This window comes from Fusarium solani (assembly GCF_023522795.1).
Source record: "Fusarium solani strain SB1 chromosome Unknown bctg00000001, whole genome shotgun sequence".
Lineage (NCBI taxonomy): Eukaryota > Fungi > Ascomycota > Sordariomycetes > Hypocreales > Nectriaceae > Fusarium > Fusarium solani.
The window spans coordinates 4,859,138-4,886,820 of record NW_027072156.1 but is presented as its reverse complement, the minus strand read 5'-3'; the positions used below and the strand labels follow the sequence as shown (position 1 = coordinate 4,886,820).

At 51.9% G+C, this 27,683-nt stretch overlaps 9 protein-coding genes across 9 annotated transcripts; 5 read left to right on the top strand and 4 right to left on the bottom strand.

The window, feature by feature from the left end:
* Window positions 1-1,489: 1,489 nt before the first annotated feature.
* On the top strand, window positions 1,490-4,343 carry MRS44_003643 (uncharacterized protein; the record flags this gene model as incomplete). The annotated part of the gene is made up of 3 exons (XM_046283010.2): window positions 1,490-1,713; window positions 1,763-2,896; window positions 2,948-4,343. 3 exons carry the CDS (start codon window positions 1,490-1,492, stop codon window positions 4,341-4,343), a joined length of 2,754 nt encoding a protein of 917 aa, XP_046137764.2.
* A 560-nt stretch (window positions 4,344-4,903) lies between these two features.
* On the bottom strand, window positions 4,904-5,704 carry MRS44_003642 (uncharacterized protein; the record flags this gene model as incomplete). Its single annotated transcript, XM_046272041.2, has 1 exon — window positions 4,904-5,704. One exon carries the CDS (start codon window positions 5,702-5,704, stop codon window positions 4,904-4,906), a length of 801 nt encoding a protein of 266 aa, XP_046137763.2.
* A 1,356-nt stretch (window positions 5,705-7,060) lies between these two features.
* MRS44_003641 (uncharacterized protein) lies at window positions 7,061-8,591 on the bottom strand (the record flags this gene model as incomplete). The annotated part of the gene is made up of 4 exons (XM_065623274.1): window positions 7,061-7,642; window positions 7,762-8,196; window positions 8,257-8,372; window positions 8,435-8,591. 4 exons carry the CDS (start codon window positions 8,589-8,591, stop codon window positions 7,061-7,063), a joined length of 1,290 nt encoding a protein of 429 aa, XP_065479346.1.
* A 1,091-nt stretch (window positions 8,592-9,682) lies between these two features.
* MRS44_003640 (uncharacterized protein) lies at window positions 9,683-10,871 on the top strand (the record flags this gene model as incomplete). The annotated part of the gene is made up of 5 exons (XM_046275425.2): window positions 9,683-9,726; window positions 9,784-10,359; window positions 10,430-10,456; window positions 10,509-10,692; window positions 10,752-10,871. 5 exons carry the CDS (start codon window positions 9,683-9,685, stop codon window positions 10,869-10,871), a joined length of 951 nt encoding a protein of 316 aa, XP_046137761.2.
* A 326-nt stretch (window positions 10,872-11,197) lies between these two features.
* MRS44_003639 (uncharacterized protein) lies at window positions 11,198-12,799 on the bottom strand (the record flags this gene model as incomplete). The annotated part of the gene is made up of 2 exons (XM_065623273.1): window positions 11,198-12,620; window positions 12,717-12,799. 2 exons carry the CDS (start codon window positions 12,797-12,799, stop codon window positions 11,198-11,200), a joined length of 1,506 nt encoding a protein of 501 aa, XP_065479345.1.
* Window positions 12,800-13,385: 586 nt separating this feature from the next.
* On the top strand, window positions 13,386-14,342 carry MRS44_003638 (uncharacterized protein; the record flags this gene model as incomplete). The annotated part of the gene is made up of 3 exons (XM_046268524.2): window positions 13,386-13,585; window positions 13,635-14,014; window positions 14,065-14,342. The coding sequence occupies 3 exons, from the start codon at window positions 13,386-13,388 to the stop codon at window positions 14,340-14,342; spliced, it is 858 nt and encodes a 285-aa protein (XP_046137759.1).
* A 311-nt stretch (window positions 14,343-14,653) lies between these two features.
* On the bottom strand, window positions 14,654-16,336 carry MRS44_003637 (uncharacterized protein; the record flags this gene model as incomplete). Its single annotated transcript, XM_046272570.2, has 3 exons — window positions 14,654-15,839; window positions 15,897-15,955; window positions 16,004-16,336. 3 exons carry the CDS (start codon window positions 16,334-16,336, stop codon window positions 14,654-14,656), a joined length of 1,578 nt encoding a protein of 525 aa, XP_046137758.2.
* A 2,906-nt stretch (window positions 16,337-19,242) lies between these two features.
* Window positions 19,243-19,683, top strand: MRS44_003636 (uncharacterized protein; the record flags this gene model as incomplete). Its single annotated transcript, XM_046268522.2, has 1 exon — window positions 19,243-19,683. One exon carries the CDS (start codon window positions 19,243-19,245, stop codon window positions 19,681-19,683), a length of 441 nt encoding a protein of 146 aa, XP_046137757.1.
* A 1,688-nt stretch (window positions 19,684-21,371) lies between these two features.
* MRS44_003635 (uncharacterized protein) lies at window positions 21,372-23,241 on the top strand (the record flags this gene model as incomplete). Its single annotated transcript, XM_065623272.1, has 6 exons — window positions 21,372-21,732; window positions 21,856-22,136; window positions 22,196-22,395; window positions 22,447-22,770; window positions 22,815-23,017; window positions 23,069-23,241. The coding sequence occupies 6 exons, from the start codon at window positions 21,372-21,374 to the stop codon at window positions 23,239-23,241; spliced, it is 1,542 nt and encodes a 513-aa protein (XP_065479344.1).
* Window positions 23,242-27,683: the final 4,442 nt, after the last annotated feature.

Sequence of the window (27,683 nt, the reverse complement as noted above, 5' to 3'; positions counted from 1 at the left end):
TGCTGATTCTTGCCCGACACCATGTTTATCAATCATCCCTAAGCCACCAGCCCCCAGCCTCTGTGCCAGACAGTTACGATCTGCAGATCTTGGGGTGCCCTATCTGCTTGATATTTACCAACGCTTTCGGAAAGCAGCTTGCACAACATCGGCATCTATGCGTACAAGCCAAGGCTATGCAGCCCGCTGCGAACGGTTGATATTTCTGAATGCAACGGTGCATAATCGCTCACAATCTCAAGCTGCCTGAGTAGACAGGCTCTACAACCGGAGACGGAGTCCACGGTGTGACACATGAGACAATGCCCCTGAGGCTTACGCGTCAGGACAACTGTATGTATCGTCTCAAAACTCGACGGAACCGGTCCATGGGAGACGCCGAGAGCAGAGCCGCTCGAGGGGCGAAAACAGCAAGCAAGATAAGCTTCGACTGCATCTTCATGTCTAGACTAAGAAAGGGCCGTGATGCGTGGAATGACATCGACTTCATCTACGAGTGGACAAGAATGTCGCTGGACGGGGCATCTCAACGTCGAGGGGAAGCGCCCCGTGACTGATAATCGCCGTTTAATCTACCCAAGAATCCAGACCGAAAAGCCACTCGGGTGTCTGCTGCATGCCTGGAGTCCAGTCATTCAGAGCCATGGATTCGCTCGTTGGTGGTGGCATCCGGCTAGACCCAAGATGCCCTACATCCAAAATCTCGTCTCGTTGGTGTCTGGGGCGGTTTCCGAAGAATTCTAGAGAGACTATCTGCATCCTGTGCCTGTCAATCTCCCTGCTAGAAGGTGCCACAGGGTATTGCCATTCCTATCTTGTCGTTAGCCCAGCCCAAAGACCTCATCCAGGTCCGATATGGCTTGGCCGGTTGAAAACAGGTCAGGGGGCGCGTTAGACAAGTGAACTTTAATTTGGTTCAAGAGAGTGGCAGGTCCTGCAGCAGGACTTGATCTCGATGGAATCCGATGGCATTGTTGTAGAGATCGCCTCAAACAGAGATGCAGGGCGACTGAGCAATGTGACTCTCCGCTTGGAGACGCGAACGGACAAGGCTAGAGATGTTAGCCCCTCTAGCAACCAGGTTCCATGTGGTATGAGCAGGGGCTTTGAGAAATGAATCTGATCCCTCCTTCAAGTCTGGACTGCTTTCAATAGCCTTGGTCACGCCTTTCAGGGTGAGACATTGTCTGTAGTCGCCCACGTTTAGCGAGGAACGGGTAGGCAGGGCAGCCGCCCTTGCATGCTTTCGGTGGTGGGAACGCAAGGGAGCGGAATGCAAGAGGCTTTTGGTTCGAAAACGATGAATATCAGGAGAAAACAGACAGACTCAAGGGACCAGAATTTTGTATATATATCGGTTCAACTTCTTGTCCAAAAGTATGTCACCTCGTCCTCCATTCTCCATCCACTGAGGAACAGGTCACTCGTTTAAACATCTTTCGTTCCCTTACCACTTTCGCTTAATTGTCTTTTCAAAAGCAACTTCAGCATGCGTTTCTCACTTGCCTTGCTCGGGGCTCTCGCCGCCCCGGGTGCCCTCGCCCAGGGGGTCCGCTTCACCAACACCAGCACGCCCGCCTTCACCACGACTGAGCCGACGTCAGCCAATCCCACCTCCACCGACGCTCCAGTCTCCGAGCCTGTCGATCTTGGCTCTGCTTCCCTTGGACCTGGAGCCAGCTTCGTCACTGGTCCCAACGGTGGAGTGGCTATGTAAGTTGATACTGAGCCGATTTGATATGCCTCCACTAACCTGGTGCAGTCTACTGGTCCCTCCGCCCTTCGGCTTTGCATCTTTCGGTGTTAGCGGCGGCTTTCCCTTTGGAATCAACATCGGAGATCTCATCAGGATTCTCTTCGACATCCTTGTCGCACTCCTCGATGCGCTCACCAAGCGTGACGATGACACCGGCTGTACCCTTGATGTCCGTGTCAATGGCGCGTCCGTTTACAACGAGGCCCTGAGACTCAACGGCGGCAACTACCAGTCCCTCCAGAGTGGCGACACCCAGGCCGGCGCTGACGCCCCTGAGCTCGAGTTCATCCAGAGCTGCGGTGCCAACCCCGTTGCCTTGACTGTTGCCAACGTTGCTGTCGGTGCCAACGGCGCTTCCAACACTGGCAACCCCCCTGTCAACCCCACCGAGACTGACGGCACTCCTACCGGTACTGAGACTGATGGGTCTTCTCCCACTGGCACCGAGACTGATGACACTGGTGCTCCCACTGGTACTGAGACTGACGATACCGGCGCCCCTACCGGCACCGAGACCGACGACACTGGTGCCCCTACCGGAACTGAGACTGACGACACCGGTGCTCCCACTGGTACCGAGACCAATGGCTCCGAGCCTACCGGTACCGAGACTAACGGTTCTGAGCCCACCGGAACTGAGACTGACGGCTCTGAGCCCACCGGCACCGAGACCGATGGCTCTGCTACTGGTACTGAGACTGATGGCTCTGAGCCCACTGGCACTGAGACTGATGGTTCTGCTACTGGTACTGAGACTGACGGTGCTGCCACCGGTACCGAGACTGACGGTGCTGCCACCGGTACCGAGACTGACGGTGCTGCCACTGGTACCGAGACTGACGGTGCTGCCACTGGTACCGAGACTGACGGTGCTGCCACTGGTACCGAGACTGACGGCTCCGCTACTGGCACTGAGACTGACGGCTCTGGTACTGCTACTGGTACCGAGACTGATGCTACCACCACCGCCAGCTCCGTCCCCGGCTTCCCTCCCACCAGCAACGGCTTCGTCTTCTTCGGTTGCACTGGCTCTTCCTCCGGCTTCCCCACCTTCGAGCTTGCTCTTTCCAGCCCCCAAATGGATATCGATCTGTGCAGCTCTACCTGTCAAGGCAGCGACTACTTTGGTGTTTACGACACGTGAGTTCCTTGACCCCTGATTCTAATCAACCGTCTTCTAACACATAACAGTGACTGCTACTGCGGTGATGAAGTTGATGGAACCAGCACCAGCATTGTCGACTCTGGTCTGTGTGATATTGAGTGCCCTGGCGATGACTCTCAGAACTGCGGTGGTGACGCTGCTGCCTCTCGCCGCAGCCGCATCCAGGCCCGCCAGAACGTTCCCAACAGCATCCTCCTGACCGTCTACATCTCTGCTGAGTTCAGCGGCCCCGGCACTAGCATCTTTGTCACCGATGTCATCACCGCCACCGTCACTGACCAGCTGACCTTGACCACCACCTTTGTCACCACCCTCACCGGCCCTGCCACCACCCAGACTGCTACCGTCACCGCCATCTACGAGTGCTTCAACGGCCGGTGCTTCCCCCAGGACGGCGGCTTCAACCTTCCCGGAGGCTCTGGTGGCCGCATCGTCTACATCTTCAAGCCCTACCCCGGTGAGGACTGTGACGGCCAGACTGTCTACATCCCCGAGTCCTGCAGCTGTAAGGGTGGCAGCCACTACGTCCCCATCATCTGCCACAGCGACGTCTGCCACGGAAAGACCGTCTACAAGCCCGAGCAGACCAAGCACATTGGCGGCGGCGACATCGTCTTCACTCCCGTTGACTGCCACGTTTGCAAGGATGGCAACGTCATCTACAAGCCCTGGGAGGATGACTACGATATCATTGGTGCCCCTGGCTGCACTGGTTCCAGCTGCCCTCCTACCTGGAAGCCCGGTCACGGCGGCTCTGCTCCTGGCGGCGGTTCTTCTGCTCCTGGCGGCGGTTCTTCTGCTCCTGGTGGCGGCTCCTCTGCTCCCGGCGGTGGCTCCTCTGCTCCTGGTGGTGGTTCTTCTGCCCCTGGTGGCGGTTCGTCTGCTCCTGGTGGCGGCTCCTCTGCTCCCGGCGGTGGCTCCTCTGCTCCTAGTGGTGGTTCTTCTGCCCCTGGCGGCGGTTCGTCTGCTCCTGGTGGCGGTTCTTCTGCCCCTGGCAGTGGTTCTTCTGCTCCTGGTGGTGGCTCTTCTGCTCCCGGTGGTGGCTCTTCTGCTCCTGGAGGCGGCTCTTCCGCTCCCGGCGGCGGCTCTTCCGCTCCTGGTGGTGGATCCTCTGCCCCTGGCGGTGGTTCTTCTGCTCCTGGCGGCGGTTCTTCCGCTCCCGGTGGTGGCTCTGCTGCTCCCGGTGGTGGTGAGGCTACTGGCACCAAGGGCTCTGGTGGTGACTCTGCCGCCCCTGGTGGTGGTTCCGCTGCTCCCGGTGGTGGCTCCGCTGCTCCTGGCGGCGGTGACTCTGCCGCTCCCGGAGGTGGTGAGACTGGCGGCGAGGCCGACGGTACCAAGCCTGTCACCGTCTCCGGTGCCGGCAAGCAGGCTGTCAGCATCATTGCCGTCCTCGCCAGCATCTTCGCTGCTGCCCTTTAAAAAAGCTGCTTGCACGTTTAGAGTTCGTTTCAAGGATCCGATGTCATGTCTTTCTTTCTTCATTATTTTTGTGTGCGCCCCCTTTTTTCAATGCTCGGAGCCTGGGAGGGATAATACTTGATGGTGGACTTGTTTCTCTGCCACCTGTTTGTAATTAGACCTGCGCGAACTTCAATTTCACCGAGATCATTGTTTAATAATGATTTAATTCACTCTGTATCTATTACTGGCTATTCTCGTGCTCATCCGTGACTACCTCTCCTAGAGCCATCGTCAATGGCTGTGCTGCAGTAGCCTTCACTCGATTAAGTGCCTGTCTCCTTAATACGCAAGTCGCCTAGTTTGAGAGCATCTTGTGCATTCTAGGACTCCCTTACTTCGCGTACCATACGGACTTTACTATATGGACGTTCTAACGGTGAAGTTTGATGAAAGGTTGTTACACAGTGACGTCAATGAGGGCATTCGGAGTTCAGGGAGCCTAATCATTCAAGCTTGGTATCATCATTCTGGGCTTTTTTCATTCCTTCATTGACCCCAAGCTTATAATACTATATACATCATTGTTCTGGGTCCTTCATCACACTGGCTGACCCATCCATCTCCAGTGTCTTTGCCCCATCCATATTCTCATTCATCAAGCATCTCCTTCTCACTGCCCAGGCACTCGTCATATGCCCAACTATCCACCACGCGAAAAGTACAGGCAATGCAACTTCATTTTGGTCCTTGCATCCACCTGACCATATCGTCATAAGAAGAGTCCAAGTGTTATGCGCAGGCAGAGCATAGGACCAACGATAGAAGCCAGCCGAGAGCTCAAAGGGCCAAATCGTGCTGGCGACGTTAAGGATAATCCAGGTGAGGAAAAAGAAGGCAAAGAACTTGATGGGTACAACAACATCAAGTATTGAATCCACGACGAGGTAGTTGACTTCCATGTAAAACCAAAGGCACATCCAGGTCTCAAAGAACTGGCCTTGAGAAGCGCCCCAGTCTTCGCGGAATGCCCAGATGTAACCAGACATGCCAATTCCGCACAGCAGAGTGTATACCTTGCTGATAATCAACCGAATAAGGTATATATCGCGCTTCGAAAGCTCGGTAAACACGCCAGTCTCAGTAAAGATGCCGTTCATGGCCATGGAAAAGAAGAATTGCATCAGGACCGGCATAACCATCGAGACGGTGTTGAATAGAACCCGTGATCCTTGACTCGTAGGCATAAGGTCGATGAAAGAAGCCTCAATTGGGTTAAGAAATACATTGGAAGAAATAGGGTCGCTGAGGTTGACGGCTGAGCGTGCCTCATTGGCAACACGATAGTAGATCCGAGAGGCTGCGCTGACAAGGGCCCTCATGCCCGGGTCGATAATGGATGAAGTGATGACCGGATAGTAGATTCCGTTGAATATGTAAGAAATCGTTTTTCTCGGGTCATAATCAGTTGTATTTTCCCCTGAATAGCGTCCATGAGACGAGTCGACGCGTCAGAGTGGGTGTATATAGCTCCCCAGTAGCCATCTTTGCAAACAGCTTCTTGCAGTAAATTTGGGTTGGGATACTCGGATATCGACCGATACTCAAGAGTGGGAAACGTTTTGGCTTCAAGCGCTTGATATGCGAGTGACAATGATTTTCCAATTTCAGCACCGTCATAGTCGACCGCCAGCACTTTCAACGCCTGAGCTCGGGAGCTGGATTTAAAGAGGACGCCGTAGAGGTAGGACATGTTTGCCAGAAAGAGGAGCTGCAATATGATGCCCACCATGGCAACTGGTATTATGAACTGGGGCCATCGCTGGGACCAATAAGGAGAGCGAAACGGTTTTCGAGAGGAGGCCCGGGGTGGGAAGAGGGACATGGTAGATCAGAGGCAGGTCGGCCTATGAGAACGGGAATCAAGAAAATGCATGAATTTTATATGAGGCGAGCGTAAAAACTAGCTGATTTGAAATGGAAAAAGGAGCCCAACGCATTTTAAACAAATCTCTATTCTCCATCATGGGTTCGTAAAATCAGGTGGTGTTACCAGGCCCAGTCAAGCCAGGGGGGCCCAGATGCCAGGCCAAGATCGCGAACCGGATCAAGTTGATGCAAATCTTTACGAGCCTCCAAGACTGTTGTTAGCAACATCAGGGCGTCTATAAGCGAAAATCATGGCTTGATGCCTTGGCATCTTTCGACTTCGAGTCAACGTTCATCGTGCCCGGCCTACAACACAGTCCACCCCTTCCATTGTCTCCGCTGGCATGCCCCAAGCGTCGTCATGAGCCCTGACGAAGATTTCCAAAATGCCGATGAGTAAGCGGTAGATGTTGAAGAACCGCCAAACGCCGAGTACCGAGTGGCCTGACAGGGCATGGTCCGCTCGTCACAACTGTTGAATGTTGATTCAGTGCCTAGTTAAGATTTCATTCTTCGCTATTGGCCTTTAGTTTTCCAGAGATGTTCTTCTTGAATCATCAACCAATGTTCTAGGACAGAGAGTGCGCTCGCAGTAACTCCTTTCACCCGTCAACTTTTGGAGCTCACTATTTCGATGTTCCAGAGTTGAATCTGGGCAGTAAGTCGGTGCGTAGTGACGCCAATGAGGGCATTCGCATACAAGTGGGATGACGCATATATAAACGTGCAAGGTTGGGAAAGCTATCAAATCTAAGCCCACAGTCCCCCGACATCCAGCCTCCGTCTCCTTCATCTCTTTACCTGCCATCTTATGACTCGGGCGTCGGCTTTGGCGTCAGCTCCGAGTCATCATTCTGAATAGAATTATACTTACCAGGAAAGTACTTGGCTAGCCACATCTCAGCCAGCATCCCCTTGGTGATGTCCTTTAGATAGTAGTTGAGTGGGACTCCAGAGGTAGCATCAGGAACCTTGGTCACGTAGTCCTCCAGCGCTGTCATGAGCGAGTTTATATTCAACACCTTGTTCTGCCCGTCATCAATGTCTCCCAGTGCTGAAAGAGCGGACTTGATCTCACTGCCCTTTAGGGACATCATCTTGGCCCCTGTCCGTGCAGCATCCGCTGCCTCTCCAACCGACGACTGTTCAGCAGCTGTCGCGTTCTGGATACTGGCAATGGCGTCCATGCTAGACTTGGGATCAAACTCTGCAAACTCCTTGACGCCCATGGCCACGTTGTTGGCCACGATGGACGGTATGACGCCCATCGAGATCAAGGTTACGTGCGACGTGACGTTTTGCGTGCTGAGCAGGCTCTTCACCTCATCGCCAAAGGTTGCATTGACACCAACCCCTCCGCTTTGCTCAGCAAACCACGCTCCTGCGTCCATCTGTATCTGCAAGCTAGAAACCATGGTCGACAGATCTTGAGCAACCTTGTTGTTTTTGGTGTTGACAATATGCACCATCCCGACAAAGCTGGAGCCATACGTCACTCCGGACAGAATACTGAATCTCTTTTTCCCTCTGTATCATGTGCCTGGGCGATCTTTGCCATTTCTTTGACGTTGGTTGGGTTGAGCCTGTCATCTTTGAAGATGCGGTTCCAGGCACGAACGCCCTTGTCAACGTTGAGGATGCAAGGGGCGAGAACAGATGCGTTTTTGTGGGTGCACGATGCAGAGATGACGAGGGTTCCAGTGATTTTGTGCTCGGAGAACTGGAGCGCCGTCTGGCTCTGAGCTGCCTCGCTGAGCTGACGCTGAACGTTTGCCCCCAAGAAGCTATTGGAGCTTGAGACGAAAGCAGAAATAGCCTTGGCGTGCGCTGCACCATGTTCGTCGTTCGAGTCGACACTGAAGAATTGCACATCCATACTCATCGAGTCGGTGGCAAGAGGCATGGTCTTGATCTCAGTCTTGACATAGTCCACCAGACTCTCTGCCTAGGAATGAACTGAGCGGAGTAGCTTCCGGAGGGGGCGTATGGTATCCTCTGCTTTGACCCTTTCCTTGGCATAGTTTGCGGCCGCGGTGCCGATGCTCCCATTCACTGTTTTGAGGGCATCGTCGAGGTCCGTAGTTGAAATGCCCAGGTTCGCAAGCTCAGTCCTGGTCATGTCTAACTTTCTATCAGTCTAAACGCTTCTGGTAACAGACTGAGCAATTTCAGGGTTAGCTTACCAAGACTACGTCTCGATGCCAGAAGATTGTTTAGTTCCTCTTGGGCATCATCGACGGGCTCCTGGGCGTGCGAGATTTGGCTGACTACATTGAGGGTCTGATCGTCGACGACGTTTGCCAAGACAAGGCTGGCGTTGTAAGGTATGGTTGACGGCATATTGGGTAGTCCAGAGATTGAAAGTTGGTCTATGATAAAACAAGAGTGATGTTGTTCTGTTTGTTCTCAAGTCCAACGGACTTCATCCTTGTTTTATCTTGTTCCATCAAGCCGGAAACTCAGTCTCCATATCACGGATTGGGAGACATGGACAGGGTTGACTCCTACGAGTCCTACCCGAGCAGCTACACTGGATGGCCCTCACTTACATGGGTCAAGCCTTTCGACTTCAGCGATGCCTCATTGCACTTTACCCTTCTAAGATCAGCCCTCAGCTGTAAAAATGCCTCATCTTCGATCGGCTCCGTCATATTAATATGAAAGGTTGCATCACCACCTTCTTGAGCTGGACCGGCATCCCCACCGCCGGGCTGAGAGTGATGAACTGATACTCGCGGGCGGCAAATGTGATAACAAGGCAATTATTCTCTTAACCACGAAGCTAGTTACAGAAATATTGGCTTGCCAATCCTTCGACCAGAGTCTCGATCATCATCAGAAGTCACATAGGGCCAATTGCGAGATTCAGCTCGCCACAAACTCGTATCACACATCACCGCAAAGCCTCTTGATCGGCGCAAGTGATATAACTCTAACTTCGGAGCGTACTTAAGCGACCGGAAAGGGTCACATGCTCCGTTGCCACGCTTCGAGAGAGTGCGGGGGCTGCATGAAAATCAGCCACTACATCAATGTCTCAGTTAAATTGGTATGCCGAGACACCAAATCAGGCCATGGAGCGCTTAACAATCACCAGCTGAAGTGGGCGCAATCACCATCACAAATTTGTGATTTGTCTATTGACTACTGGGGAATTCTGGCAAACGATCGTCTATCTTGGTTTCCGTACGTCCGGCTTGACCTCGTCATCAACATCCGTTCAACAATCGTAAAGCCCAAATTGAGTCTTGGTTTATTCCAGGTTGCATCTGAGCTTAACAATGCCTCCAAAGTCTACTTAAAGTATCAAGTCCGCACTTTCATTCTGGCCCACATCAAGTTTCACGGCAGACGCATTCAAACTGTGCCTATAGTGGCATTCTTTTCTTGCCTACCCAGGACAATAACAACAGTCTAGCCTCATCCTCAAAATGCGCCGCTTCCTTTGCTTCTCGCTGGCTACACTTCTGCTTCAGTAAGCCAGCATCATCTATTCAGCAATGACTTTGATCCAGCCTACTGATATCTCTAGTCCTACACATGGGCAGGTCAATAGCCAGCATCTATTGACTGACGACATCAGGATCCAGGAGGACACTATGTCCATACCATTCGCCAACTCTCAGCCGTTTTGCGTACATGATAAAGCAAGGCTCACTCGCGGGTTTGAAGACGCCATGCTCCTGGCTCATACTGCACTTGCCTGGATAGAGAAGCCCACTACTGATCCTGCCGCTCACGTATTCAAAAAGTACTTCAAAACCAGTGACAAAACAAAGGTCAAGGCCGTCTTCGAGTCCATTGTTGGGGATCGAAACAAATTTGTCTCGGGCAATGACAGGCTTAAAAATGTCCATTTCACATATTTGGATCTTCACGGCGGCTGCGACTCTGCAACCAATCCTCAGCCTGGGTCCATACTCATGTACAATTCCCAGTGGCACAACAAGGTAGAGAAACCGAGTTTCATTGTTGTGTGTCCCCAGCTGTGGGCAATCTCTTTCCCCGACATGAGTGACATCAAGTGTGAGGAAGTTTGCACCGCTCAGTCGTGCACTTTCTCATATCGGATGAGGAGCATAGGCGAGTTCGTTCTTCATGAACTAATGTAAGATTCCCATCTCCTTGGTGGAAGAATATCAGGAAGTTGTACACAGTTTGCTTACATCCTTCAACAGCCACCGAACCTCTATGATGGATCCCACGTGAGTCTCGTCCAGATTGTGGAGGCTGAATGATGGCTAACAGGCTGTGTAGGCCAAGTGGATGGCCCAAAGATGAATGGATTATTGACGAGAAAATGACGAACCCAGACGGCCACGACCCTGCCGAGATTTTTATCTACGACACTTATTACGCCCAAAAAGTCGTTATGAGTAAGGACAAGAAGGAAATGGAAAAGGCATTCTATAATGCGGACAATTATGCCATGTTTGCAAGAGTAAGCGCTCACTTCACTTTCTTCTTCAGTTGCTTCAAGAGAGCTAACAGTGACTATAGGAAGCGTACTTCAGGGGGCATTGCCCTCAACAGGACTTCAAGGACCCCACCGCCTTTGAGCCAGACCCCCGTGTATCGAAACCGAAGAAGACTGGCGCACCGTCGGGCGAGTGGTTGTAAGAGGAGAAGGGGAGAAGAGAACAAGGGCAGCGACGCAGGTTGTCTGCTTACTTGGGAGGTGGCGAGAAACTGCGAAGGTATGCAAGAGTAGCTCAACATGTTTGCTGTCATTGCCTGCCATGTCTACTCCATTGTCTTGTGCTGCTAGATTTCAACATTCAGTACAATACAAAGCTTTCAACGCCGATGAAATGAATGCAAGGTCGAGTACAGAAACCAGCGAGAGTCAACAGTACTAGAATCTAGCATCAAAGATCAGATATAGACACCATTGATAAGATTCAGCTTGCGCCTAACTTGAACTAAATCTATTTCTACCCAACGTCTTACCACGTCAAAACCTTCTCCTGACTCCAACTACAAGAACCTTGCTTCAGAGTCTTGATCCAGATTCTCCGATGCTCTACATCAGTAACGATCTCCATGTTGCACACTCGAGACGAACTTGGAATGTCAAACTGAGTACAGACTTGCCCCAATCCCTCCTCCTCCACACGAATCACCTCCTCAACCACAAGAGAAGCACCTATACTATCCCAAACCGCCTCTCGTCTTGGAGCCGCTGTCAATATCGCGACTGCGCGACGACGAACGAGCGGATGACGGCATTTGAGTGCCACGTAGTATAAAAGCGGGACTGTCCCAATGTCGACTGAGAACTGTGTTGTTGCCGTTGACGATAGAAGCTCTCCTGCCTTGTTCACAATATTCGTAAAATCCTCCACAAACGAATCAAAGTAAAGCTCGTCATCAGAGAAGCTGGCAATAAAGATCATGTGCGCAGTGTGATGCCAGAGCTTCATGATCGTGACCCTTGGACTCTCTTGCTCCTCCACATCCTGGGTAGAGAGAAAAGCTTCAAAATTTTGCAACCATTCTGCCAGACGGCGTTCGAGGTTCAAGGACTTGGAGTAGCGTAGTGAACGTTCCAGCTTGCGGGACACTGAATCCGGAACGACGTAAGCCAGGAGAATATCGAGAGCCTTTCTAGCTTGTTGGAGACTTGTAAAGGGCTCTGAGGTTTCCTCTTCCGGTAGTGGCATGTGGCACGGCAGATCCTGTATCATGGTTCGGGCCTGAAGTACCAAGCTTGTCCAAAGTGGTCCGAGTTGCGTTCGAATCATGTATCCGCCAGGGGATGATACCGATGTCCCATTAACGAGAGGTCGGTTGCCCTCTGCCCACTGCGACATGACTAGCAAGCTGCTCCTCAAATGCGTTTGAGCAGCAGAATAGTCACCTCTCAACCACTCAAACGTGACGCAGAGAATAGAGCAGAGCAAGGTGATTTCCAGGTTAGCCCAGCCCTGTGTTGTTATATGCTTGTTGAGAAGACCAATGCCGACGCCATATTCGCCGATTGCTCTTTGTCTTAGCGTCAAGGTAGATGAAGGGTAACTTGACTCGGTGTGAGCAGTATAAAAACTCTCGTGAAGAGAACTGAGAGCGACGACCATTTGCCGCACGCACGGCTCACGACGGCTGATTTGGAGAATCAAGGTACTCCATAGATCGCTCTCAAAGAACCCAGAAAGTTCCGGGGCGGTCTTGTTCCGAAAGTAGTCCAGGGCTCGACACCCCTGCTCCGATAACAGGGAGTCACTGGATAGAACAAGGGAACCAGCCGATGCAGACAGTGGCGGCAACGTTGACGCTTCTCTCTGAGCGAGAGGTGCAGTGTCATTGGACTCCTTGATGGCATACCCATCGCACTGTCGACCAGTCTTGGTACACCGCTCACAAGCCGGTCTAGTACGATCACACCTAACACGACGAATACTAACAAAGCACCATCAGTAGCCGCATGAACAAGATAAGGCTGAACAAGGGGGTAGTTAAGCATACCGACAAACTCCACATCCCAATTTAGAACGCGTATGCTTGGCCCTCTTTCGCGGAGGGCGGGCGTTAGCAGCGTCTGTCGACATGGTCTTAAACGCGCGGTACCAAGAACGTCAAAAGACCGCGTGGGAGGGATAAAGATGAGATTCGAGTGGCTCGATCAGGCCGAAACACGAAAAGTTGTGAGTCTTCGGACTCGGACATGATCATCTCTCCTTTGTCTCCGCGAATGCATGTTCCGCAGTGGAGATAATATCAGCAGCAGCATGTTCTGATTGGTCTGTTCGTCTAGAAGCCAATCGCTTCTCCAAAGACGATCCCTGTCTGGGAATAGGGCGTCTTGGTGTGGGTTCCGAGCTTACACGCAGAGGCCGCGGTGACGGCATGTTATAACGAGCCGCGTGGCTCATGGGAAAGCATTTTGCGTGCGAGAATCAAGTGCATAGCCATTCTAATGTACAAGCGAATAAGCTCTGATTGGTTTGTTCGTTTAATGATAGACCTCATGTTTCGATTTCCAAATATTTAAGAATGGGGAGCCTGCAGGTGAGCTCGCCAGTTCTCAAGCTCAACCACGCCTCGAAACAGCACTCAACAGGATCAACAGCATCTTATTAATCAGTTCCAAGTTCATTACACGTTTTAAGGCAGCATATCTCACATACATTCATCATGACTATGGACATTCCCAACCTAGGCGGCAACGCCTTCTTCCTCGCTTGCCACGCCCTTCTCATACTTCCCCAAATCTACTACAGTATCCGTCACAAAACATGGGGTTTCCTCTTTGGAATGTTCTGCGGTCACGTACTTGAGATCATTGGCTATGTCGCTCGGATAAGAATGCACTTCCTACATGATGAGTTCTTAATGTGAGTCTCATCGCTCTATCAGACTGACCACACCTTTAATACAATCCAGGTACATCGTCACATTGACTATTGGCCCTGCCTTCTTCAGCGCAGCCATCTATCTCTGCCTAGCTCGAATCATCACTGTCTACGGCGAAGGCTTCTCCCGTTTCAGCCCCCGCACATACACCATCACTTTCATGATTTCCGACTTTGTCGCTCTCATCTTCCAAGCCGCTGGAGGAGCCATTCTCGGAGGGGAAGACCCAACCAAGACTGACGCGGGTCTTGCCATCATTAAAACAGGTCTTGCGGCTCACTTGGCTGCCATCTCCATCTTTGTCATCCTGGCAAGCGAGCTTGGGTTCCGGATTCATCGTAACAGGGACGCCTGGAACCCCAACTTTAGGGAATTGCAGCGATCCTGGAGATTCAAGATGTTTCTCATATGTGAGTCACGATAACGGGATATCTCATGGTGCTTCTCTAACAGTACATAGGCCTTGCAGCTTCTACTCTGTGCATCTTGATCAGAACCTCGTACCGAGTTGCCGAGCTCAGCGGTGGTTACGACAGCAAGCTAGCCAACGATGAAACGGCATTCATGATCCTCGAGGGCGCCATGATTGTCGTTGCCACGGCCTGTCTACTCGCTGGTCATCCCGGTGTCTGCTTCGAGGGTCGCTGGGAAGAAGCTGATTTCCAGCTGAGAAAGACTGACGAGTCCGCCCAGTTCGAAAAGACAGAGTCTGATCCAGTTCCCCTGTCATATGTCTAATAACTGCAATAGCACCAGGATTCGGAAAGGCATAAACGCAGTATTTAAGGATTAGAGTTTTGCATAGTATAGACTTGATTTTCCTTTGTTGTTAGAGGGGGGATCAAGGATAGAGACAGCCTCGCCACCAAGGGCGGCTTGGAAGCAACTAGGGCACTGAATTATTTTGATACACAGCAATAGACATTCACATTGAAATTGGCTTCTACGCACATTATTATGAGTTTCAGACATGGGAAGGTAATTGAATATGTGCTTCGCCTGATATGAACAATCTAGATGGGCAGCTTGCAGGCAAGAGAACCAAGTTCCTATCCATCAATCTTGGTAACAGCCTGATTTGCAGTCTTTGCATCACCACCGGCTCTGTCAATACTAGCACCATCCCCCTCAATCTTATCAGAGTTCTCCTCATCCTCCACCCTCGAAACATTGCTAGGAGCATCATAGCCATACTTAACAAGCTGAGGATTCCGGCTTCCCCACCACAACAGACCGAGCTGCACAAGAATCGTGCCGAAGGTGAAGGCCGTGGAAAGAGGGAATCCAATCGGATACTTCGGGGCATCAGAGACCCTGAAAGCGCGGAGAGGAATGGTAGCATGACCGATGTAGACAATCATGACAGTGAGGGCCACGATGATAGCTCTAGCCTCGGGTTCCTTTCGAAGCAGCTCCGCGAACCATGCCATAAACGACGGGCTTCCAGCGTTGGTTGCATAAGTCATGAAATAGAAGCCCATGACGACTTTGTGATCTGAAGGCCAAGCGCAGAGAACACTGAGCATGATGCCGTGGAAAAAGGCAGAACCTACACTGATCTGCCATCGCCAGTGCTTCCAGTCAGAAAGACCATTCAGAACCAAATTGGTGAGAATCTGAAGAGCGTAACCGCCGAGTGGGAGAATGTTGACCTGGTAAGTGCTATACAGGCGGTTTCCAGCACTGTCGACCAGACTCTCGAGATAAAGCACAAAGTACGAGTTGGCTCGATGCGCCCAGGCACTCATGGCAAATGCGAGCAAGAAAAAGTACGTAACCGGGTGGACGATGAGCTTTCGAAGCTTCTGCTTCAAGACAGAAGCGGGGATGAGCTTGGAAGTGTCGGCGCCAAATTCACCCATACGCTCACGCGAGAGAGCCTTTTCCTCCTGCGTCAACCACTTGGCGCGGGTGTAGGCTGGAGTATCTGGGATGATAAAGAATCCAATGATGCCCTGGCCAATTGTGATGGCACCGGAGATGATAAAAAGCCACTGCCATCCAGCGATACCGTGGACGCCATTCATGTTGCGGTAGAGGGCAGCCTGCAGGGCTCCCAGGAACATGGCGCCGGCCACATCAGAGACGTTGAAGAAGGCGATTCGGAGGGCAAGCTCGGTTGGTGTGTACCAGTTGAAGATGAGAGAGACAACACTGGGCCAAAAGACGGCCGAAAAGAGTCCAAGGAAGAAACGCAAGGCATAGATGGTATGCGCGTTGGTGGCTTTGCAGGTGCTACACTCGAGTCAGTCAAATATCCCCACAGATCCCCTTAGTCAGTGTAAGACTTACAAGGTGACAAAAAGTCCCCAGATGATTTCGCAGCAAGGAAGAAACAGGGAAGGTCGAACCTATATATATTAGTCGTTGCATCACCAGAAACACTACTGAAAACTCACCTTGGTCTGAGCAAGCTGACCAGGAACAAGCCCAATAGCATAACCAATAGAGAAAAATGTATTAAACTCAACCAGCTCATTCCCGTACAAACTCAACGCCTCTCTCATTCCCGAGACATAGGCCTGCGTAGTTGCCGACTGGTCCATCTCTTTCATGATGCCCGCCAGGAACGCCCAGGTGAGGAGGAGGCAATCGAGCTTGAGGAGCAGGACATGTTTGGGATCGCGGAAATATGGAATCTTCTTTGAAAGGTGTTTGAAGATGCCGGATTGGACAGGCTGAGAAGTCTCTGTGGTAGCATCAGAGGATGCTGGTACTGAAGCGTTGGCCATGTTGCAGGGCTATCTCTCGCTTGTGCCGATGATCTCAAAGAGAAGCTCTCGCATCCGATTTACAAAACCTCCAACCAAAGATGGAACCAACGTTTTATATAAAAACATCTCGTCGTAAGTCACATCGCTCACCTGAGGTTCGCAGGGGATCCGCGACCTCGTTTTTTCCCTTTCCAAGTCGTCGTGTCTCTCAAGATGGTCAATTAGCGGAGATTCGGCCCACGAGCGACGTGTTGCGTCCTTTGAGCGGCAAATGACGACATTGGTAGGTTCCCCAAAGGGGGAATTATCATCGGAGAGCACCCGAATGCGACACGACAGTTGTAGCGCTTACCCTTAAGCTTATTACTTTAATCGCGACGATTGTATTGAGCTGTGCCGCAATGATCAACGGGGAGAATCTGGACACAGCGTGGCTTGCTTCGAGACACGAACATCTGGGGCCAGAACGCGGGTGATCGCTGTCGGCGCGATCCAGTATGGCCCAGATAGGGAACTCTTGTGCGCGTATAAAAGAGCGGGCTTGTCTCCGACAGTGATGAAGAATTCCTCCCTTGCCTTGACGTGAGTCTACTATGCTGTCTATCGCCATTGTTACTCGCGGTGCAAGTTCTCTGCGGGCTCTGCCCGGTCCCCTGTGCAAGATGAGCACGCGATCACGGTGGACAACGCGAGTTTTTGATGTCGCATAGCATGCGACGATTTATATGAGACGACTTTTTTTAGTGAGCCTAGTAGTTGAGTAGAAATATTGGCACACGCTGTGGTTGTTATGAATGACTGACTGCTTCTCTTCTTTGGCGGCGTGAGGAGTCAGTTGCGTAAAGCTAGGCTCAACGCGAGCTATCGTATTAAAGAACACTGATGGAACCAGTCTAGAACATATGTTAAAGTGACAGGTTTGACAGGTACTCTAGTCTATTTGATCCAACCAACAGTGGCTTATTTTAGAGCCCAAATGTCAGCAATCCATGGTTCATAGGCGTCATGTTGAGATTTAGCTTGTCTGACCTCGTTTGCCTACCCTAGAGTATCGGACCGAGCCGCTTTTTCCCCATGTTAATCGAGATATCGAGACCGATAGAGGAAATGATATCTCATAAATTCGGTTAAATGATTTATAGCATTTTATATTGATGCCTTACTTACTACGTAGTACTAGTCATTGGGACGTTGACGGCATTATCACACACATGCGAGATTTCCGCCGACTTTTCACATTGACCGTGACGCGCAGCCACGAAAGACAGGCTGATGTCGCAGTAACACCAAAAGTGATAGTGAACCTTCACAAAGCCGCACTTTTTTCTTTCTTTTCCTAACTGTCCCCAAGGAAGACTAAAAAAAGAAGAGAAACAAAAAGCAAAAAGCCTCAGACTCCGTCTTGATGCAGTGACGTCACACGTTGGAGACAGCAGCCCTCATTTTCTCCAAGCCTCACACGCTAACCACACGATGCATTACAAAATGCACTCCACCAATGGTCAAAAACTTGGTCCTACCCTCACTCCACGAGCCTTGGTCACGATGGGAGCATGAATATGTCATTGTGGAACACAAACTCCAATTCTGGCTTCAACAGCATCTTGCACACAGACGACATGACCCCTTTCAGAGTTTATCCATCGTGTCAATGTTGGGCCATTTGCATGACAGAACACAAAACACAATACGTACTCCATCGCCAAGCATCGCATCGCAGAGGCGCAGCTGCATTACCCACCATCCTGACTCCCGGACACTCCGCCGTGAAACGTAAGGGCGACAGACGGTGGGTTGCCATACCGTAAAAATCTCCACAGGCATAAAAAAGCCTCGACCAGAATCAGAATCAGAATCAGGTGGGCTGAGCAGAGCCTCTCTTGGCTCATGTGCATGCACTCGGGAATCTATTTACGTATCCCGTCAAGATCCTGGAGGCATCGCAATGCACCACTCTTACCGCATGGAATTGCAAGCGCGTGGTCAATGTCAGAGGGTGGAAAGACGGGGTGGAAACGGTAGATGGGAATGGAATGGCGCATGATAACAGTCCCCATCATATAATGGAGGAGTTGGGCACTGAAGCTCCATAAGTAGGGCAAAATGGAGTTTCGAGTGGGATGATGATACGGGGTCGGAGATGGGGTAGACCACTCACTCCACCAGTCCGTAACATATCGAACGAAACCCATGGCGAGTTCACGATGCTCCGGAGATTCGTGGCGTTGTTGTTGATGAGGCAGCCAAGGGCAAGGAGCCCGGATACGGCCACCGAACTGAATAGCAACCAACAGATTTGGCTAAGGCCAGGGCTGGGATTAATTGAACCGGTGGGGAATCTTCTTTTCTTCTGCGGCAAGCAAGGCAAGCAAGCCATCGATACGACCAGCAGCAGGCAGGGCTTCTGTACATGAACGGTTCCATTCCCCATTCGCTTCGGCCAGAACGGTCTCGGTCAAGGGACCCATGGGGGACTGACCATTCCTTACTCGCGGCCGCCCGCGTTGCCTTGTCATCCAACGGAACACGTCCGTTTTCTCTAGCGCGGCTACAGAGTAATTAATTATGGACACCGAAAAACTTCTAGAGCGCGTTCCGTCCGTAACCGAGCTTTTCCCAGATCAGACAAGGGGAGAGGGGACTGACCCCCCCTGGAAGCGGGATTTCTCTTCAGCTGTGTCTCGTCTTTCCTTGGTCCCCCTGAGTGATGAGAGAAAGAGAGGGAAGCCCTGACCACGACCTTTTTCACTTCTTCTTTGTTTGGTTCAAGGCCCGTAATTATCTTGTCTGCATTGGCTTCTGATTCGGCACCTGCGAGACACACACACAACAAGACACATCCCACCACCGCCCACCAAACCGACCGACCGGATCGATCGATCAAACACCCACCACCCCTTCCAATCTGTCTGCGGCAGAGCAAAATGTCTGGCCTCGACGCTCCTGAAGTTGCCGCCGCCTACGATGCCGTGCGATCGGACAAGGATGAGACCAACTGGCTCCTCATCTCGTACGCATCAGCCGTGGGCAACAAGCTGAGCCTCACAAAGACGGGCACGGGCGGTCTGTCCGAGCTGGTGAAGGAGCTGGACGACGGCCAAGTCCAGTACGGCTACGTGCGCGTCGAGTACGCCAACGACAAGGAGAGCACGCGCGTCAAGTTCGTGCTCGTGGTCTGGATCGGCGAGAGCACAAAGGTGATGCGCAAGGCCAGGGTCAGCATCGAGAGCGGCGACGTCAAGCGCCAGCTCGCTCACCACAGCATCGCCGTCACCACGGGGGACCGCGGCGAGCTGGACGAGGGGGACATTGTGACGCGGCTGAGGAAGGCTGGCGGTGCTGATTACAACGGAGGACGGGGTTGATACCGACGGTGAACGGGCAACGGGTAGTATCAGCCTCCCGGGGGGAGTTAGAAACAGGCATCGGATCACACTACCGATCACGTGCCGGCAAATGTCTGCTGGAATACCGGTTCAGGCTCAAGAGCACGCGACTATAGGGAGGATGTGTTTAGATAAGGAGTGAGAGAGCAAAGCCAGAGAGAGGCCCCCGTCCTGTCTGGGAACTGTTCCAGGACACACACACAGCAACAATCATCGACTATCACGAACCAGCCACACGGAGTCCCAGCCGGCATTCCCAGACTATCATCCATTCGAGCGCTAACCCAGATACTGGTAATTCCCATCAAGACACACAGGAAGAGCACGGTTCCCCATGGTCTGACGATTTGATATGATGGGGTCATCAATCCACAGACAGGATCAAGGGTTGTCTTGCAAAGCACCAGTCTCTCTCAGCCCTTTGCCCCCCTCGTCGTCGTCCTTGACTGCCGTCATCTGTGTTTCCATAATCAAGTCGATAATTGCGTTCCACTGTCCTTATCCCACAATCGCATTATCCCAGACACACACTCACACACCCTTCCAAAAAGCCAATTCTCAGCTCTAATGTTGTGCTACCCAACTTGCAATAAACAACGTCAACGCCGATTCGTCCATCTTCTTGTCATTACATGTGATTGATTGAACGCCTCGTATTACCACTCAAGAGACCTGTTGAATAACAAGTCCAATTGGACAGATTCTCACCCTTGGCTGAAAGCTTGGCCCAGAACCACAACCACCCCAAGCAAACCCTGGCCACCCCATCAGTAATCTCCTTCCGGTTTGAGCCATCAACCCCGAACGCTCGTTCGGCCAGGCCGCCCGGTGCGCCCACTATCCCCATGTAGCTGACCCAGGGTATGACGTCTGGGGCTCCCACTCGCCGTGCTTCCCCGTCAGGGTCTCGCCGAGGCGTTACGTTTTCGGGCATCGTGGAAAACGCCTCAGAAGGAATAGCCCTCCACAGATTTCCAGCGACAAACAGGGGGCCCCACGCTGGTAAGCAGTAGCCTCTTGTCTGCCAAGGATCATGATCGAATAGGCTTTCGAGCCGTGCCACACCTCGGCCTGCGGCGTTGGGTGAGGCACAAGTCAAAACAACGCCTGTCCGCGGGCTTTATTTTTTGCTGCTAGACCCTTCTTGCTTCTCTTGAACCGTTCCTTGTCTACAATCCTTTCCTTTCTCCGACGTCCCGAGAGAAACAATCTCGGTCAAAAATACCGTCCTCTACCGTGTCCTATCGTGTCCTATCCTACCCTTGGCGGTGCCACGTGTGGAATCACTCCCCTTGCCTCCGCACCCGCATTATCATTCCTTTTCCTGACCCCGACGTCCCCCTCCCCCCTTGTCACACACCTTATCTTCTCGGTCTTGTCTTTTCCGTCCCTTGTCTAGTGTCCCTCCTCGCGACTCGTCGCATTGCCACTACCTGAACCTACTAATTCACCTGCATCCCCTCCCCCATCCCATCGGATCCTCCTCTTGGCTTTCCTCTTTCGCAACACCATTCCTTTTTCTTTTTCCTCTTTATCCTCCTCTCAATCCCTCGACGGGAAGACCTCAATCCGATCCCTCGACTCCTCTCTCAACTCCTGGAGCGACCCTAATACCAACTCCTCGGCTGGTCTCGACAACCTCTCCCACCTCGCCATACCCCCCCGTCATGTCGTCGCCCATCGGCAAGCGCGACTCGGCCAGCAGCAGCAACGGAGCCATGGATCCCAAGTCTGAGCAGGTGCGCCGGGGTTCCAAGACCTCGGTCGGCAACACTGCAGGCGCCGACCAGCTCCTCGAGAACCTGGGTTACAAGCCTGAGCTGTCACGTAACCGCTCGACTCTCCAGGTCGCCTTCATGTCATTCGTCCTGGCCTCGATTCCCTACGGTCTCGCGACTACCCTGGTGTACCCCCTCATCGGTGGCGGTCCCGTCAACATCATCTGGGGTTGGGTTGCCGTGTCCCTCATCATCGTCTGTGTTGCCGCGTCCCTGGGTGAAATCACCAGCGTCTATCCTACTGCCGGAGGTACTTACCGTGTTCTGTCCCCTCAACTTCTACCGTGTTGCTCTATATCCCTTCCGGCTCGCGACCCTTTCTTCTTTTTCCCTTGCTGCTCTTAATGTGACCATGTGATTGATCGCGTATTAGGTGTCTACTACCAAGCCTTCATGCTTGCTCCCGCCCGCTGGCGGCGCATTGCAAGCTGGATCTGCGGCTGGCTGTACGTGGTGGGAAACATCACCATCACTCTTGCTGTGAACTTTGGTACCGCCCTGTTCTTCGTCGGCTGCATCAACGTCTTTGAAAAGAAGGACGGCTCCGGCGTCTTGTCGGGCGAGGCCTACCAGGTCTTCCTGATCTTCCTCGCCCTCACCCTGCTGTGCAATGCCGTCTCTTCTCTGGGCAACCGCTGGCTTCCCTGGATCGACGTGAGATTCCCTGTGTGCTCTCCTTCCCCGTGAACTCTGCTAACTGATGTGCTTTAAAGACTGCTGCCATCTTCTGGACCTTTGCCGGTGTCATTGCCATTGTTGTCTGCGTCCTGGCCATTGCCAAGAACGGCCGTCACGATGCCAAGTATGTCTTCACTCACTTCGAGGTTAACTCTGGCTGGCCCGATGGCTGGTCTTTCTGCGTTGGTCTTCTCCACGCTGCCTACGCTACCTCATCCACCGGCATGATTATCTCGTGAGTCTCAATTCATGGCATATACCACCTCCTGTACTAACACCGTCCCAGCATGTGCGAGGAGGTTCAGCAGCCTTCCACCCAGGTCCCCAAGGCCATGGTCGCCACCATCTTCATCAACACCTTTGCCGGTCTCCTCTTCCTCATCCCCCTGGTCTTCGTCCTTCCCGACATCACCGAGCTCATCAGCAGCGCCCAGCCCGTGCCCGTCATCATCAAGAGCGCCGTTGGCTCTTCCGGCGGTGCCTTTGGTCTCGTCTTCCCCTCATGGTCCTCGCCATCATCTGCGGTATCGGCTGCACCACCGCTACCTCGCGATGCATCTGGGCCTTCGCCCGCGACGGTGCCATCCCCGGTGCCCAATGGTGGTCCAAGGTCAACCACCAGCTCGACGTTCCCCTCAACGCCATGATGCTCAGCATGGCTGTCCAGATCATCCTGGGTGTCATCTACTTTGGTTCTTCGGCTGCCTTCAACGCCTTCTCGGGTGTCGGTGTCATCTGCCTGACAGCCTCCTACGCCACCCCCATTGCCATTTCTCTGGCCACTGGCCGCAAGCAGGTTAAGACTGGATCCTTCTACCTCGGCACTTTTGGCACCGTCGCCAACGTCATTGCCATTGGTATGTGTTTATGTCCTAAAACCTGATGACAACAACTGACTTCCTCTTTAGCCTGGTCCCTTCTGGCCCTGCCTCTGTTCTGCATGCCCTCCGCCATCCCCGTCACCGCCGAGACTGTCAACTACGCCCCCGTGGTCTTTGTGTTTGCCTGCCTCGTCTCCGGCATCTGGTACTGGGTCTGGGGCCACAAGAACTACGCTGGTCCCCCTACCCACGATGAGTAAATCGACCAACCTGGTAGGGTCTAGCTGCTTCGCAATCTGCTTCACCCCTTTCCGCCTCACATTTTTGAGGAGTACATTATAGTGTTTGGAGAACGCCGGCGCGACATGTTTGATACCCCCTCATCTGCTCGACATCAAGGGCTGTGGACGCTCTCTAAGCAAGAAAGAAGATATGCTAAATAATATGAGATCCGTTCGAGCTTTGCTTCATCCCATGACCTTGAGTCGGGCTTGATGTCTGGAACACGATAGAGAAGTCGAGCCAGGATCAGTACATAGTTTTATAATACCAAGCATTATGGCTTCCCACGTTGCCAAGGCGTATATCACAAGTCTATATCACTATGCTTTTCGTGCGTGCTCCAAGGAACGCCGTTTTGCGGAGTGCGGACTTTGGCCGATAGCATGACTCAAAGACGGCCAACGCAAACCCAATAACTGTCCCAGTCACGCTAGTACAGTCAAGTTACATGCCACGAGGCAAACAGGTATCAAAAGACTCTCAATCAAAACAAACTAGACGTAAGGTTCTCGTAAAACATAGCTCCTAGCAATGAGTGCGATCCATTTCGTGAAGCGTACCCATGCCAATTATTAACTTGTCGTTATTCTCGTAATCGGTGCCAATAGCCTCTTCGGCCGACCCTGCCAAACTTCTGTCAATGCTCATCATCCCGTTAATTGACATCTGTTGCCCATGTCCCAAGACCCCGTACCTTTCCGCATACGTAACATTAGAAGCTGCTGGGCTTGACTAAGATGGGAGAGTGAGTTGCTTCTCAAAGGGCTGGAATTTGAACGCTCGTATATCAACAGACAAAAGATCTTTTTATTGGTCCCAGTAAAGAAAGATATTCTACAATATTTCAAACCTTTCATATGTGGCTGCATAACAATACCATCTCCCGAAGACCTTAGGTAGCAACTCATACTATTGGCATGGCCAACGAGGCCAGAGAGCTGAGAGCAATTTCGGGTCAAATATACGTGTCAGTGAAAGTTATAGAAGATGTGACCTCCTTCCCCGTATTAATTTTGATGGTGTTAACATCATGCATATGAGGCGGTGTATGAGAGCTTGTGCGGTTCATTTCAGGAGGGATCATTGCCAGGTTTCCAACGCCAACTTGTTATCTTGTCTCAAAAGCAACACCCGTGAATCATCTCATAGATCGTCACTTTAAGCATTACCTTATGGCGCTAGATACCGGGGTTTTGGAGTGCTGAGACTGAAACTTTAGGTGGTTGGGTTACTTTGAGGATATATCAGTGAGACTGGGGTTCAACCCAGCCAGTCTCAAAGTCTCAGAATTAGACATCTAAGTTGGCTTGCAAGCTAGAGTATCTGCTATGAATGAGGTCCGTTGTCCAGACACACTCCATGACCAAGGAAGCTTCCCGGGCAACCTGGAGGGATGATAAGAGAAAGCTTGATTGCTAAAAAAAAATCTCTATTTTGTTAACATCCAGTCTGATCTCTTCCCTGATGTAATGTTGCTCAATTGATTTCAGAAATCAACTAGTCATTCACAAGCAGAAGCACATTCAAAGTCGTGGACAGCCAGTTTACCAACTACCTATCTGCGGATTACAAAGATCATGATAGGTATACGGATATTATCATACTTGATCCTTCCATCAGTTGTTTATCCAGCCCGTGTTCCGAGTTGGGAGGGAGCTGCATTTATCCGGAAAGGGGGATATAAGATGGCGTAGTAAGGCAAGGACACAACTGCACCTGGCCGGATTATCTCTCTTGCTGGTACACCCTCGACACATATCTCCAGACATGGCTTGCTTCACTCCCCAGTCCTGTTCGCTTGAAAATCCGGGGCAAGGCTGTCCCTTACCGAGGGTAAACGGACTCATGCTCGGCTCCGAGATCAACCTATATCTATCTACTTGAATAGTCAAAGCCACAACATCAGCATCTTCTCCTCGACCTATCAAAATAAGCTCAATTCTTCTTCCCCCCAAAGTATGTAGGGTCTTGACTTCTGCAAAATGCATCGTGTTGAAGTTCCCTACAGATGCTGTACCACTCTTCCCCAGAGCATCACAGCCCAAGTATCATGCCCCTATACCCTCACAAACACTCCTGCAAAACAACTCCGAGTCACGTCATCCATGCAGTAGAGGGCCTCCATAAACCACCGTGGGGGAATCGTGTGAGTCGCATCCCCAGACGGATAGCTTCGGATGATTGTCAAGACATGAACAGGTGATCACTGCTTCAGAAATTCTGCCATCGGCCGTCAGCACGATAAAGGGATTCCACAGGCCACTGTATCTGCGGCAAAGCTGTGCAACATTACCGGTGAACATGTTCAGAGAAAGAAGGTGGCCAGGGGAGGGTGGGCGCCACGCATATGCCGTGATACCATGCCCTTTCCTTCGGGCCCTGGCACGCATTCTTCTTTCCATGTCCTGCATGATATCCATGAGCCCATTACCTGTTTACCGGCTGAGGCTGGTAATATTCGGTCAGTAGAGGCTGTCCCCAGGTCTCGTGATGATTTGCATGACATGTGCAGTGTTTGAGTCGAGATTCTTGGATATTTGGCCTGAATCGTACAGCGACAGTCCGGTCAAGCCGGGCTCACAACCAGTCGTCAACAAGCGCAGGGAATGTCAACCGGCTTCAATGGGATTGGTAAGCAGTCATCGTAGGTGGTACAATAGCGTGGCTCTGGCTTCCAGCTTCTTGGCTGTATCACTTGAAAGTGTTGCATGGAGAAGCATCAACGGACACTCACCGGTTCGAGACGCGGCTTTGAATTGCGATCGACCCATAGCTTACTCGAGAGCATCTCGGTACAGGTACTTTACTCCTACCCCGACATTGGGGTCATTGTCAACCATTGCAGTAAGCAACTCCAAGTATATCAACATTCAGCCTAATGTCCAACCCCGATAATGCTGCTTCACCATTGAGCCGGTTTACACAACAGCAAGAGACTTTGTGCAACGTCCATATCAGCATAGAAAATTCACTATCAATTCATCAATTCTACCGAATAGCCGAGCTCGAGGTCGCACAGCTGCCCCTGTCTTCAGCTGATGCTGTAGGCCATGTTCCCCTCAAAGGGGGAGTCAGATGGCCCGGGCCGTCCACAAAGGGTGTGTACAAAAAATATGAGGAGCAAAAGAGATCTAGAACTGGTCAGATATATAGTTTCAACGTGCACTAGTGCGTTGCTCCGACTCGAACGTGAGAAAAGACTGATGGGACGCTCAGACGGGGAGGTCGTGTCAAGGGCCGTTGAGGGCGCTTGTCATCTGGTGCTGGCACACATCACAAGACCCATTGGGGCAAGGCTCAGGTGCCTGGACAGTGAGGAGTGTTTTAAACCTTGGGGGAAGGCTACCCTATCCGAGCCCAGGGCTACGTCCTCCGGACCGTCCAGCGTAGCGTCTGAGATGGTTACATCTGCCCGCTTGCTGCAACGCATATCCAAGGAGGAGAAGCATCTGCCGAGAGCGAATGACTTGGATTGGCAATCAATGCAAAAAGACACAGTTCAAGACTATCGACACTAGCAGATTCCTTCCGATAGAGCCTCCTCCTCCACCTCCCTTGCATGCGTGCCGTCTCCGAGTCGAGTCGTGAGGAGGCAGACAAGATGAGGCGGTGAGAGGGGCTCCCGTGTGCAATGGTTACAGCGGGCTTGGGCTGGGCAACGCTCCGTGTGGCGGTCGTGAATTAACTTAGATTGTGGTGGCTCGCGCGATGTTATGTTGTTGGTGCCACCGAATGAGGGGAAGCTTCAAGACTGACTTCAACAAAAGCTGGTGGCAAAGCGTCTCATTCAATTGATCTCTTGCGTGAAATTTGGAGGGATGAGATAATTACGTAAATGAGGAAAAAAGGCTAGAATAGAATGAGGGATATATCATCACCAAAAAAGAGATGAGATACTTCTTCTCTGTGCTGTGCAAGTTGCATGTTGTGGCGGTTATTTCGAGGTTGCGTCCCCCAACTACTACTGTACCATAGCACACTTCTCCTCCCTACAACTAGCTAACAAAGGCCCGGAAAGTGGGCTCCGGGGGGACCCAAGAGCGCGGCGACGGTGGTGCTAGAGGCTCGTCTACCCGCCTTGGTGAGACCATCTGAACGGGCCAGCACTGGATTTAGCTCCGGCCCCTCTTTCTCATGGGGCACTGCAGGCGCTGAGATGCTTGGCATCTTGGAAGCAAGCAAGGCAGAGCAAATGAGCCGTGGTGGACTCACCGTGCGCCCCGAGCAATCCCTGGCCCACTCGGCCGACTAGTATCTTTATTTGCGCGATTCACATACTAGAGCCCGATGATGGGGACCTCGAATCGATGCACAATACGTCATTCACTGTCATCTTGATCGCCGATAGGAAAGGGGGAGCAAATCCTGGAGGAAAATAAACCAAGTCTTGAAGACAGGCAAGCAAAAAATGAAGATATTC